The 13,774-nt window shown below is 44.1% G+C and overlaps 1 protein-coding gene across 9 annotated transcripts in view; it reads right to left on the minus strand.

Annotated features, from left to right (window-relative positions):
* ZBED1 (zinc finger BED-type containing 1) overlaps window positions 1–13,774 on the minus strand; it is a 325,489-nt gene that overhangs the window by 185,733 nt on the left and 125,982 nt on the right. For 8 of the 9 annotated variants that reach the window (XR_012645322.1, XR_012645321.1, XR_012645320.1 and 5 more), the window contains exon 2: window positions 7,137–7,244. Coding sequence is in view for 5 of the 9 variants with exons in the window: in XM_074992402.1 (XP_074848503.1) it covers window positions 7,137–7,244 (108 nt within the window). In the remaining 4 variants the exon portion in view is untranslated. Of the gene's footprint in view, window positions 1–120; window positions 574–7,136; window positions 7,245–13,774 lie in introns of those variants that run through there. The other variant, XR_012645325.1, reaches the window with a different exon arrangement.

The following is a 13,774-nucleotide window of genomic DNA, read 5'->3' on the forward strand; positions in this document are numbered from 1 at the left end:
GCAACTGGTGACTCAAAGGAAAGCTGTGACTGGAAATAGCCCCCACAGTGGAACCTGTGTGCTTACCATGAAGGAAGTTCCAATGGCATTAAAGAGTACACAAACAGTTTGCAAGTTTGGCAAGGAAGGGTATCCAAGAATCATGGTGGTGGAAAAGAAGCCAGCCATCAAGCTGTGGATCTAGATCCAATGCTGCTGATCCAGGCATTAAAAAGATGCCACTATCTGTTGCCCACAAATGACGACATCATGTCCAAACTCTTGACAGGCTGTGATACAAGGAATGGGTTTGATCACAGAAATTCAGAGAGAGTTCAGCATGCTCACTTGCAACTGTTGGGTTGCTACAGGTGGCTGCACATGCCAATATGCATAAACCCAGCACCAGAGATATTCCAGAAAAGACTCACTCAGCATTTTTTCCCAGATGGGTGGTGGTGGTAGCTAACACCCTGAGTAGGGCACATACTTCCATCAGCTGCAAGTTTGGAGGAGAAGATGAGATCACTGAAGCCATTAACATGCTGCATTGTCTCCCAGTTTTAACAGTGAAACTGATGCAAGTTAAATCGTCTGTGGAAAAGATATTACAGCCTGTAAAGCTTTAGAATGCATGGACTAAATAAGAAATGCCACCAAAGATGGCAAGATAGAGAATTTCCTGACTACTGTCTTTAAATAAATGCAAGAAATGAAATACCAGGAAGTTCCAAAAAAGTATATCAGGTACACTTAAAATAATTAAAACAGGACAGTGCAGAGAAGACATTCCACCCCTTCACTTGTACTCCCAGCTGATGATTTTACACTGAGAACACCTTTAACTCTATGACGAGGGACAAAAAGAATAGAGCTACCCCTAACCAAACGAAGGAATGGTGGCCTTGTTCAGGTTTTACTTTTTAGTTGTCTTTAAACAGGCACTACGCTGGGAAAATTTCAGCAAACAGATGAAAAATTTGGAAGGTTGTGTGTGTATAAAAAGAGAGGGTTATAGCTGAACCTGTTTTGGCTTTCACTGTAGTGCGACTGCTACAGTTAAATATTAAAGTGAGAATTACTAGGAAATCTAGTATATGTTTTTCAGCGCTCAGAGAATTAGAAAACAATCTCTCAGATATGAAATACTGCTGAACTTTAACTCTGTAGTACATACCAGGCAAAGAAAATATGCCTCATTTAGGGAGAGAAATACTTGCCTGTGCATATGGGAATTTAAATGTCTCTCACTAACAATCTATGGCGAGATGTCATATATAAATTTTCTGTAATAGAAATTAAATCAACCTGCCTATGAAAATGAAAAATGGCACCTTCTACATAGGATGTAATTATCCTTCTAAAGTCACCTTTGTGGGTTTAATGCACTATATTAGAACGGAGTGATTTAGAGCATAAGGAGTCTAACTTGAAAGCTGGAAGCCAGACAAAACAGAAAGGCTGTGGCCACACTAGGAAGTAATTTCGTACACGTTTTCAAAAGGAGGGGCAATTTTGAAATCAGCAGCAGAGCAGCTACACACAAATTGCTCATTTTCAAATCGGCTTAGAAATAAAAAGGCGTTTTTCGAAAGCACTGTTGCACTCCCATCTTGGGAGCAACATTTCATCTCAACGTCAATTTCGTGCAGCCGCTCCTCTGGCTGCCATTTCTAAATCACAAATCCTCCACAGTGCCGGCCCCCGCTCCCCGGAGCACAGAGACGCCTTGGCCAGTGCCCAGGGCTCTATGGCTGCTGGCTCCAGATGTCTTAAAGCTGCCGGGACACAGAAACCCTGTGCAGGAAGCTGAGAGTGTGCTGGCAGCCATAGGAGCATGTGCCTGCAGCTACACACTCCCCAGCACCCCCCAGAATGGCAGAAAAGCATCTAGCTGGAGCCATGGCCACCAGGCAAAACTCCTGGGAGCCCCAGGGACCCCAAGATGCTGGGCGGCAGGGCTCGCAGGACCCCAGGCAGCTGGCGAAGAGGAGGGGCACTCTGTGGCTGGAAGCTAAGATCTGGGATCTCCTGGCTGTCTGGGGGGGCAAGGACATCCTCTTCCATATGGCGGGGCAGAAGCAGAATGAGGCTGCTTTTGCCTGGCTGGCCGACAACCTGGATAAAAGAGGCCACCCCCCATGTATCCCCGACTAGGTGCTCTTCAAAATAAAGGAGCCACGCCAGGCCTACAAAAGGGCCAAGGACTCGGCCAGGCAGTTGGGGACAGCACCTGCCAGCTGCCCCTACTTTGCCGAGCTGGACCAGCTCCTTGGCTCCAGGGAGGCAGGACTGCTGGAATGGGCCCTGGACATGGCAGAGCTGGAGAGGGAGGGCAAGGAGCCACAGCTGGGGCCCTCCGCATCGCCCCCAATCCCACTTCTGGAGCCCCAGTGCGGCGACAGAGACAGCAATGGAGAGTGGGACAGAGAGGGCACACTGTACATCATCGTGCCCTCGGAGGACACGAGCCAGGCCACCTCTGCCCAGGCCTCTTCTGAGGCTTCAGTGGTTTTCAACAAGAAATGGTTAACCTCATTAGAACAGTGTCAGTGTCAAGCATCGGGTGGGGATGGTGAGGGATGTGCGTGCGGGTGGGGTGCTGGTGGGGTGGAGGCGAGGTGAGGGTGTGCGGGGGCAATTGCACAGCGCAGGTCAGTGGCGGGTCACAGAGGCCCCTGGGCGAAGGCCTCCCAGAGGGCCTCCCGCACATACACACTCTGTCCCAGTGTGCCTGGCGGCACAGGACTGCACCCAGCTGTTCATATTGAGGAATGGCCTCAGCCACCCAGTGTGCCACAAAGAGCGCCTGCTTACCCCCCACAAGATTGTGGAGAGCACAGCATGTGCCCACAACTGTAGGCATGCTGGGGAGACCCACATCCAGGTGCATGAGCAAGCACCTGAAGCGCGACTTCAGGCACCCGAACTCCTGCTCCACCATGTTCTGGGCCTCGGTGAGCCAGGCATTGTAGCGCTCCTGGCTCTCGGTGGTGTAGCCTGTGTAGGGGCTCACTAGCCAGGCCTGGAGGGGGTAGGCCACATTGGCAACTATGCACAGGAGCATAGTCGTGTCCCCCACTGGAAGCTCTCGTGGGGGGAATGTAGGTGCCATCGGCCATGCTGTGCCCGAGCCACGAGTTGCACAGGATGTGGGCATCGTGGGCCGTGCCTGCCCACGCCATGCAAATGTCCATGAATCATCCGCTGGCATCCACAAGGGCCTGGAGGATGAAGGAATGATAGCCCTTCCAATTATAACGATAATACAACGGTCCACGGCTGTGTGGTGGGACCTGGATGGTGACATGAGCACTGTCAAAGGCACCGAAACAGGTGGAGAACCCCAACTGCTGGAACCTGGCCGTGGTGGCATCCACGTCCCCTATGCAGATGAACTGGCGCAGGAGGGTGTGGTTGATGGTGTCAATGACCTGCAAGGAGAGCAAAAGCGCCACTGGCCCCCTTCCCAGGGGCTCTCTCCCAGCCCCCTCCCTGGGGACCCTTCCTGGGTGCATGACCCCAGCCGACTTATTTCCAGAAGGATGACCCCAATGGTGGGCTTTCCCACCTCGAATTGATGGCCAACTGAGCAGTTGCTGTCTGAGATGGCTATCTGCCAGACGCCGATGGCTACCTTTCTCTCCAGGGGAGCACAGGCCACATGTGTGTGTCCTTGTGGTGTAGTCCTAGTGCCAGCTACTGGAACAGCTCCATTAATGTGGCCCTGGTCATCCTAAAATTTTGGAGCCACTGCTCGGCATCCCACTCCTCCATCATGATGCAGTCCCACCATTCCCTGCTGGTGGGGTACCGCCAGAGGCGACGGTGGGCCTGCAGAAAGGAGTGCTCCGGGTGCACTATGGGGGGGCCTGCAGGAAGCTGGCCATGTGGCAGGAAGTCCAGCGCCTCAGCTGGACTGCAGCAAGGACGGCCATCAGGCTGGCCATGATGTACACAATGTCCTCATCCTGGAGGTGCTGCAGGTCCATGGTGCACTGCAGTGTTGGGGTGAGCAAGGCTCTGCCAGTGCTGTGCTGGAGGTCGCGTGCTGCATGCAGCCTGAGCCTTCAACATGTGCATGGGGGTGTGTGTTTGGGAGGGGCCCCTTAAGGAGGCCTCTGGCCCATGCTCCAGGAAGGCCATTTGACCCTTCCCTCACCATTTCCTGCCCTGTTCTTTCAAAAGGAGGCTCTGTGCTGAGTAGCCGCTCCCTTTCGAAATGATGGGGGGTCCTTTCAACATTGTGGATCACAACGTCGATCCATGCTTTGTGTGTAGATGCTCCATATTGAAACAACTCTCTTTGAATTACAGATTGGGATTTCCCCTTTCAGAATCCCTTGCTAGTGCGGCCACAGCCAAAGAGATGACAAGGATATTTACTGTCTTGGTTGTAGATGGGGTTTCACATAAGTTTTGGGTTTCTCAGTGGAACTTTATTAATTGGTAACAAAATTTGAGGCTCAAAACAGGTTAAGTGTATTAATAGGTTGATTGCTTCCTTTGAAGTGTACAGGATAACCTTGATTTTCCACTACCTTGCTCCCTGCGTTTTCATCCGTGCAGTGTGCACAAAATGCTGCCAAATCAGAACTTTTCTACCTTATGCCCACTTTCGCTAACAGTACAAAGCTGTGAAGAGTGAGAGTTTTTATGTTAGATAATCCCACACCAATCCAAGTTTGTCATTTGCTTTTGTACCACCAGCCCTTAAGGAGGAGGAAATTGAAAGTAGGTATTTGAAATTCCAAACTAAAACAGCAAGCCCATTTTATTGCAGGTCTTCAGACACTAGTTCATGGGGATGGGCCATCATCTGGAGCTGGGACCAGTGTCCAGCGCCTGCGAGGGGGGGTCAGCTGATGCTGGAGGTAAGAGGGCCAGAGGCAGAGCTGGTGGCAGGGAGAGGAAATTGGCTGGGGACCTCCAATATTGGCTACAATCCTGAAGTCAATGGCAAAACCCTCACTGACTTTACAGGGGTCAAGTCTTTCCCTGTACTAGCTAATGGTCCTGTCTCCCTTTTAACCCCCCCAGATTTCTCTGTGCCCCAAAAGAAAGTAACAGATTGTGCAGAACTCTGGCTTACTGCAGAAAATGGAATAGCCATTATAGATCTAAAGTGGGGAAAAAAGGCAGGAAATCAGAAGAGGAATTTGCTTTACATCTCCCTATGAGGAGGGACAACAGGATAAGAGAAAATGGAAGCAACAAGATCTGTACTTTTCCCTCTGTCCTGTGCAGGGAACTTGAGGGCTCAGACACCATATCTGGTGAATGGAAGCCTCCAGAGGTCTCTGCAGTGCTCCTGCACTGAGAGCCCTTGGGACAGGGTGCTGTAACAATTTGTATATATATTTGAGAGCCATTGAACCCAACTATAAAGCCTGTACATAACAGAAACCACTTGAAGGAGCAGCACCTCTGGCACCTATCATTCCATCACCTACTCCTAGACAGGGTGGGTGGTGTTTTCCTTCTACTGAGTTCTTATATTACCCCCATTACCTTGTTATGTCAGCACGATAGATCCTACTCTTTTCTCCATCAATAGCTTCTGTTGCAGCTGTCACACACCTCTGTGTGGGGGTCAGTTGGTCCTGTAACTCTCTGGCCATGCACAGAGGGCAGATGCATTGCCTCCTCTTCTTCTGCCTCTGTGCAGAAATCACACTACGCTATCACACAGGGCCAGGCTCACCTGCCAGCTGAGTCTGCTTATGGGGCCTCTCTCTTCTGCAAGGCTCACTGGATGCAGAACTCATCCAGGCTGTGAAGCTCTGACTGGGCTTGGATCTGGGTTTGGCTCAGATAGGATATTACACTTCACTGAAATAATTCTCATAATGTTAACCTTAAATGACGTACAATTATTCTGAAAACAAAATCAGAAGTGTTTTTATAAAGTCTCCTAATGAAAGGGAGGAAATAAATGACACAGACACTGGCTTTTCTGAGTGACATTTTGGCCGTTCACCTTAAAAATACATAAAGATACTTGGAGTGCAGTAGTGACAGCATTAGATAGTACACAGTGGCACCTGGCTGTGTTTTCAAATACTGGATTTTGAATTTACTTTTAAAACATGTATGACTAGATTCTGCTCTGAATTACACCTATCCTGGCCAGAGTAATTCCATGTTAATGAAGTTACTCTGCATTTCCACCAGCATAGCTGAGAACAAACTGCTCTACCACTGCTAGTAGCTTTTCAGTCTTAATAGAGTCATATTTTCCATGTTGCTAACATTAAATTTTCAGATTTTTGAAATATTATTAAACACAAATAGAATAATCATGGAATAGCTCTAAGATTATGTTCTTTTAAATTAAAGGCCCATAAGTTAGCAAAAAGAAAATAATGGGTTATATATATCTATATCTATAGATATATATAAAATAAACCTTATATATCTAGGTTTTAAACGGTATACAATATTTTTTAAATAATCCAAGAGAAACCCATAACTGCAGTGAAAGGTGACTGAAAATCGTCATTAATATTTTTATGTTTGGATCATTCAACGCTTGTATTGCTTGGAACAATTTTTATAACTTTTTCTGAGTTAAATTATATGGGACAAAACATGAAACAAAAACAGCTTTGATTTTTTTCATATTTCCTCTTACTGTAGAACGGACACTTCTAAAAGTTTTTACAGTCTCCCACGTCCTAAATAGAGTCAATACTTGTTCACAGAAGTACTAATTTGTCTAAAAACGACTAAAAGTAACATTTTAAAGTGCTCCCATTGCACATGTATTTCAAATTACTGTACTCAAGTGTGTGTTTTTATATAGGTGTTCACACCAACTGCCTTTTGTATGAAAGGGTTTCAATACCAGTTCTTAAAAAATGCTTGCAACATAAACTCTGGCCCAGATATTCAGATTGGCTAAGCATTAGAATGCTCGCTAGAGAATTGTGTAACTCTTCCAAACAGGGACCATTTATCACCCTGTGTTTGTACAATGCCCACCACCATGGTGCACCACTCCTGGGCGGCCCCAGGCATTGGTATAACAAACGTATTACATAACAAAGTGTAGCAGTATTTGGCTCAGTAACTATATTTTGGTAAATAGATATTTCTTTAAGATATTGGTCCCTGAGGCACAATATACATTTGTATTGATAAAACAATGACAGTACCTATTATAACGTGCATGCCAAGTCTTGCCAAGTGCTTCACAGTGTGATAACCAATTCCTTTAGCACCTCCGGTCACTATAGCAACATTTCCATTTTGTGTAGGGAAAACTACGTGAAGAGAAAAAAATAACTTAGATTAATTCACAGCAGCAATACACTGATAAGGATATAAACCACATATTATAAACACACACATACATTTAAAGGCACACTCAAGTTTGGCCAATAAAAAATGCAACAATAAATCTGAGAGACAACAAAAGGAACACAATACTTATTATTAACCATAGTATAATTTTAATTCTTCACAAACAAGCAAGGTTGATGATACACAAATGATAGATGTCCATTTAGAAAAATGTAATCATTTCTATTTGCATGCATTTTGTTGAAGTTGTAACAATCTGTCCTTTAAGAATTCCAGCTTAGCTATTTCTATCATCTAAGGACAGTGTGGCAGCTGTTACAAGTCAATTTACAGGCTGTTCATTTAGTCAAATATGCATATAGGAAAAACATGAGAAATTTTCAGTTAGTAATATGATATGCTGCAGATCCTTTGGGAAGAGGCCCCGTGTTTGCTTCCCCAATAATAGGGAGCAAAATTGCAAATAATCTGAACAAAAAAAAAGTAAAAACATGATTGCTGATGTCCACTTCCTGACATCAATGTACTACAGTCTGCAGAATTAAAAAAAAAAAAAGTGTCCCTGGGAAGATCTGAGGTTTGATCTGTTTTCATTCAACCGTTTGTTCACAGAGCAAAACTGTAAAAACAATGAGTCGTGTGGCACCTTAAACACTAACAGATTTATTTGGGAACAAGCTTTTGTGGGTAAAAATTACTTCATCAGATGCAGAACTCTGTGATCCCTATTTACAATAGTACATAAGAATGGCCATACTGGGTTAGACCTTGGTCAGTTTTGTGCAGCATCCTGTCTCCAACCATGGCCCCTGCCAGAGATTCAGGCAGAGTGTACACAACAAGACAATTATGCACTGATCCACCTCTGTGTTCTACTCCTGGCTTCTGGAAGTCAAAGGTTCAGTGTAACTCCAAGCATGGGATTGTGTCCCTGATTATCATGGCTAGTAGCTTTTGATGGACCTATCCTCCATTGATCTGCCCGGTTCTTTTAGGAAGCCAGTTATACTTCTGACCATCACAGCTGCCCACGACAATGAGTTAGTTGTGTACCATGTGACAAAAGTAATTCCTGATGTTTGTACTAAACCCACTGTCCACTAATTTCATCAGGTGACCTCTGGCTTCTGTGTTGAAAGGGTAAATAATGTTTTCTAATATTTTTCCTACATCATTCATAATTTTCTAGAGTGCTGCAATAGGTCCCATAATCATCTCTTTTCTATGCTGAACAGCACTAATCATTTTTAGCCTCTCCTCACAGGGAAGCTATTCCATAGACTTGATCAGTGTTCCTCGTAAGGTGAGCGCTTGGGCAGTCACCGAGAGAGATTCAAGTGCTACCCAGTTGATTAGCAGAGCACCCACAGCTGGCAGCCTGTGCTTCTATTGGTGGTGCACATCCACGCCTGCCCTGGTGCACATAACACTTGTTCTGCCCATGGATAAAAAAAATTGAGAGGGAACAATGCCTCTGGTCATTTTTGTTACTTTTCTCCGAACCTTTTCCACTTCCGTTACATTCATCTTGACCAAGGGTGACCAGAACTAACGTAGCATTTAGGGTGTGGGTGCAGCATGATGTGCTCAGCAGAAGTGTTCAGAGAAGTATCCTGCGTAATGCCAAGATCTCTTTCCTGGGTGGTAAAAACTCATTTAGAATCCATGATTGTACATGTACAGTTGGGATTATGTTTTTGCCAGTGTGAATTACACTGCACCTATCAATATGGAATTTCATCTGCTGCTGTGTTGCTCAGTCATACAGTTTTGGGAGATACCTCTGTAACTTCTCTAAGGCTGCTTTTGGACTTAAACATGAATATGCTGAACAGCACGGGTCCCCATACAGATTCGTGGAGGACCCTGTTGTTCAACTTTCCACTGAGAAAACTTGCTGCTCATTCTTACCTTGGTTCTCATTCTTTGAACTATCAGAGAGGTAACCATGTTAGTCTGCATCTTCAAAAACAACAAGTTGTCCTGTGGCACCTTATAAGCTAAAAGATATTCTGGAGCATAAACTTTTGTGGGCAAAGACCCGCTTCGTCAGATGCATTGTGCATTTGATGAAGCGGGTCTTTGCCCACGAAAGCTTCTGCTCCAAAATATGTTAGTCTATTAGGTGTCACAGGACTTCTTGTTTCTTTCAACTAGTTACTGATGAGTCATGAGAGGACCTTCCCTGTTATCCTATGGTTACTTAGCTTCCTTTGGTAAAGGGCTTTGTGAAAGGCTGTCTAAAAATCCACATACACTTTATCAACTGATCATGCTCGTTGATTCCTTACAAGAATTGCAATAGACCATGAGGCATCATTTCCTTTTATCAAAGTCAAGTTGACTCTTCCTCATCATCTCATGTAACTGTGAGTCTGATCCTTCTGATCTTTACTATTGTTTCTACCAATTTATTTGGTACAGTAACTGCCACAATGCCCTCTGGAGCCCTTTTGGGAAATGATTTCAGTCATCTGCTGCAAAGGCTGATTTCAGTGATAGATTATGCAGTATAGTTGGCAGTTCTGCAATTTCCAATTTGAGTTCTTTCGGAACTCTTGGGCAAATACCATCCATGTCTTGTGACTTATTTCCATTTAGTTTTTCAGTTTGCTCTAAAGCTTCTTCCATGGACGTATCAATTTGGGACAGGACATAAGGGACTCTTTATGTGGATAAGGATGACATCAGTGTGGTCTAAGGATTGCACAATCAAGCCCTGTATGAAAAAAATCCCAACAGCAGCAACAGAAAAGGAATTCCAGCCAAACAAGAAGAAAGGTTGAACAAGCTACCAATTCAATTTTTTTTTTCAGTAAATATAAATCACAGGTCTAAAATAAAATCAGAGGGTGATCTGCAGTATAGGGAATCTTTCAGTGTGAAAAATGTGGCATTTTAAGCAATTAACAGGGTTTCTTTTTCTTTTGAGAGTAAACTGCTGGATCCTCTGGAAGACAAATTGTGTTGAATAGTCTGCAGCAGTGCAAGTGAGTGGAGTAGATTGAACCGACTTCACAGTCAATCCCTGTTCTACCTGTCATTGCTCAAACACTATTAAGCCATCAGTGCTCATACCTGACAGCATCCATTGCCACATATTCAAACAAATACCATTCTGCTTTCCCCACATGCTGCCCCACACAGTTGGGAGGCACTGTCCATAAACATCCAAAGCTACCTCATTATCCCCTTTCAAGTTCCTTCTCAAAACTCTCCCTTGATGTCCTGTCTACAAAACACTTCAGAATGGTTAGGATGCAAGTATGCCAACACAGCTGCACACAATGCTGACCAATATAGTCTCGGTGCTTAACTGTATTCCCCCATGGGTCTGTATTCATCTGCTGTCTCATCATCCTCTTAGCTTGTAAGGCCCTTTACAGCAGGGACTTTTTGTTCTGCTTGCACAGTGCTCAGCTCAAGGGGATTCTGTTCCATGACTACAGCTGCAAGGCATTAGTTTAACACAAACAACAAACATTCATAATCTCACAGTTGCTCAAAAAGCAGCAGGCTTTGATCTGTCCAAAGGTTTATCTATCATTGTAGTGTCTATGAAAGGAATCCCCTAAAATCTAATAATACTACTATATTTTAAGTAATCTTCAAACACAAGACTTGTGCTGCTCACATAAATCCTCTCTTCCTGGACACATTTTGCATAAACCCTGCCCTCACTGCAGTCCATTGAAAAGCTCCTATTAACTTCAACGGCACCAGACATTTCACTCTTAATATCCTAAATTCACAATTTTCCTTATAACTGAAAAGATATATATTTCTTTCACCCTCATTGGGAAGCCTTTGTCCCCTATTTAGGTGTGCCCTCATTTCTGAAAAATAATTTATGACAGCTGTGTATGTACCTGCCCCAATAAATATATTCTCCAACAAATAAATCTTTACTTAGGGGCAGATTATGCTGCCTACTCCACCTTATTCACCTGGCGAGAGCAGTTACTAATAGGAGTAGACCCACTGACTACCTAAGTAACTGTCCACTCCTACAAATGAGGCACTGTCAATCAGGGACTTAGGTTTAAGGTTGAAATTACAGCTGGTCTGAGCATTGAGTAGGCTATTAATTTTCTATTCCAATGACCTTTTTCCACGATTTATTACTGTGCTAAGCTTTTTATCTTTTTGGCTGATGTTTTCCAGGCCTGCTCTCTCCATGAAAGCATTTTTTAAAAATGTTAAGCAAAAATGACTTTGAGGTTTTTGAAAATAAAAACAGTGAATTAAAAGAAAAAATTTTTCTAGGGTGAATTAAGAAATTGCAACTTTTCCACAAACAGCTCTTGTGCCTAAATAGGACAAGGTAGATATCTGTAATTTGGCAAAGAAATAGCCTCTGGGCCAGATGTGTTTCTTTTAGTCATCTAGCACAAATATAATTTGATTTAGAATTATTAGAGTTCTCAAAAATGAACAACAAGGGTTTATTAAATGTCAGACGTATCCCATTATGTGGGCACTGTAACTTGTGTGACATTTTGGACTCTATCAAAATGCAACGAAAAACTACCTCATTCAATGTACAGGTGCACACTGTAGAAAGTAGTATGACTGCTGAAGGTGCAAATGAAAGGAGGAAAAGTAGCAGGATGATTTCTTTGTGACATGACACAGCATTGACAAGTACAACTCTGAAACAATGGATGAAATGGCTGAGTACAACAATTTGGAAGTGGACTACAAGTACAATGAATCAAGAAAACAAAAAGGGGCTCCATGCTGAAGGGACTTTCACAAACAGGAAGAATACAGTGAGCACATGAACAACAAAAGGCAGTTTTCAAAGCACAGAATCAAGAAATCTGGTTCTCCGGTGTAAAAATGAGATAGGAGAGATAGCCAAGTGGTTAGCAGATTGGCCTCATAAACCCAGGATTGTGAGCTCAAGCCTTGAAGGGCTTGAGGCAAGGAAGGCTGACAGGTCCTACTATGACTGCAGGGGACTGGACTTGATGACAACCAGTCAGGGTCCTTTCCAATACTTAACTTTAAATCTGAGTAGACTCCAGTAAAGTCACCCATGTGAAATCGGAATTGAAACAAGCAAAAGTAACATGTTCCGGTGTGAATAAATACTCATTGGGCCTGAGGAGGGACTGGAATAAATTTCTATGGCTACTGTCCCCATGCTTCAATTACTCTTGCATTTTTTAATCCACAGGAGAGCAGCAAGAACAGGAAAGATTGCAGAAGTTATATATAAGAACATCACATAGCTCAGTGGTTTGAGAACTCTCCTAAGTGTTGCAAGATTCCTGTTCCAATCCTTACTCTCTCACCAGCGGGGGCGGGGGAACTGAACTTCATCAACGTTCCACGTGAGTACTCTTAACCACTGGTTCTAAAAGTTGTAAGGTGGGCACCATCATCTCCTCCTCCAGCTGTTTTATGTAAAGCGGGGCAGGCATTTGAGACAACCCCACAAAAAAGGACACAGAAGCCTGAGAATATGTTCACAGTGCGGTTATGTCCATACCAGCTAACTCATAGAGCTCAGGCTAAGGGGCTGTTTAAGTGTAGAATAGACATTCAGACTTGGGCTGCAACCTGAGTCCAAAACATCTACACAGCCCCTTGGTCTGTGATCTGAGAGCCTGAACTACCTGGCACAAGCCAGCCATGGGTTTTTTATTGCAATGTAGAAATACCCTGATCCACCTGACTCCAAATGGGTTCCCTTTCATGGATATCTAGCGGAGATAGGTACCTTCCTGCAGTCTGGACTCGGGGGCGGGGGGCATAGCACATACTCCTGTCATTGGCATCTCCCATGGCCTAGCTTAGGCAGCTGCCTTCCTAGCACATAAGCTTCTGTGTATCACACCTATTGCTCCACTTCTGTCCCCAGCCTTAGATGGAAGAGCATAGGCATTGACTAACCACATGTAGGTAGAAAATGCAGTGCCTTGACTCCACTCGGATTTACAATGAGACAGCGAACAAACACACACCTATTTCTGTTTTCAGTGAAGACCCGGTCTTATTTTCAACATTATATCTGGGCTTATCCTGGTCTCCCAAGACATGAAGATGCCTAGTATGTGTGACACTATGATCTACGTATTGCTGAAAGCTGGAGTCAGCCCCTCCAGAGAACATGTTGATTCCTTCTCAGTTTATTTTGCTCTACAGGAAAGATCCTCCTTCGATAGTGTTTGCATCTCACTTTAAGCATTTCAAATCCCTCTCAGATCCCATAGAGATGATACAGTTTCTGAGCTCATTTGTAGAGGTGTAACTCCATGAACTTCAATTAAATCAAAAAAGCAGTTTTGTAGCACTTTTAAGACTAACAAAATAATTTTTTAGTGATGAGCTGTCTTGGGACAGACTCACTTCTTCAGATTTTAAGTCACTAATGATTTGCACTGGTGGTAATAAGATAAAATTTTGCCAAATATCTGTTGCTTCAAAGATATTCATTATTTCACATAGATTTTAAGCATTCACCAATCACACCAGTTTTCAA

Source organism: Carettochelys insculpta, chromosome 1 (assembly GCF_033958435.1).
Source record: "Carettochelys insculpta isolate YL-2023 chromosome 1, ASM3395843v1, whole genome shotgun sequence".
Classification (NCBI taxonomy): Eukaryota; Metazoa; Chordata; order Testudines; family Carettochelyidae; genus Carettochelys; species Carettochelys insculpta.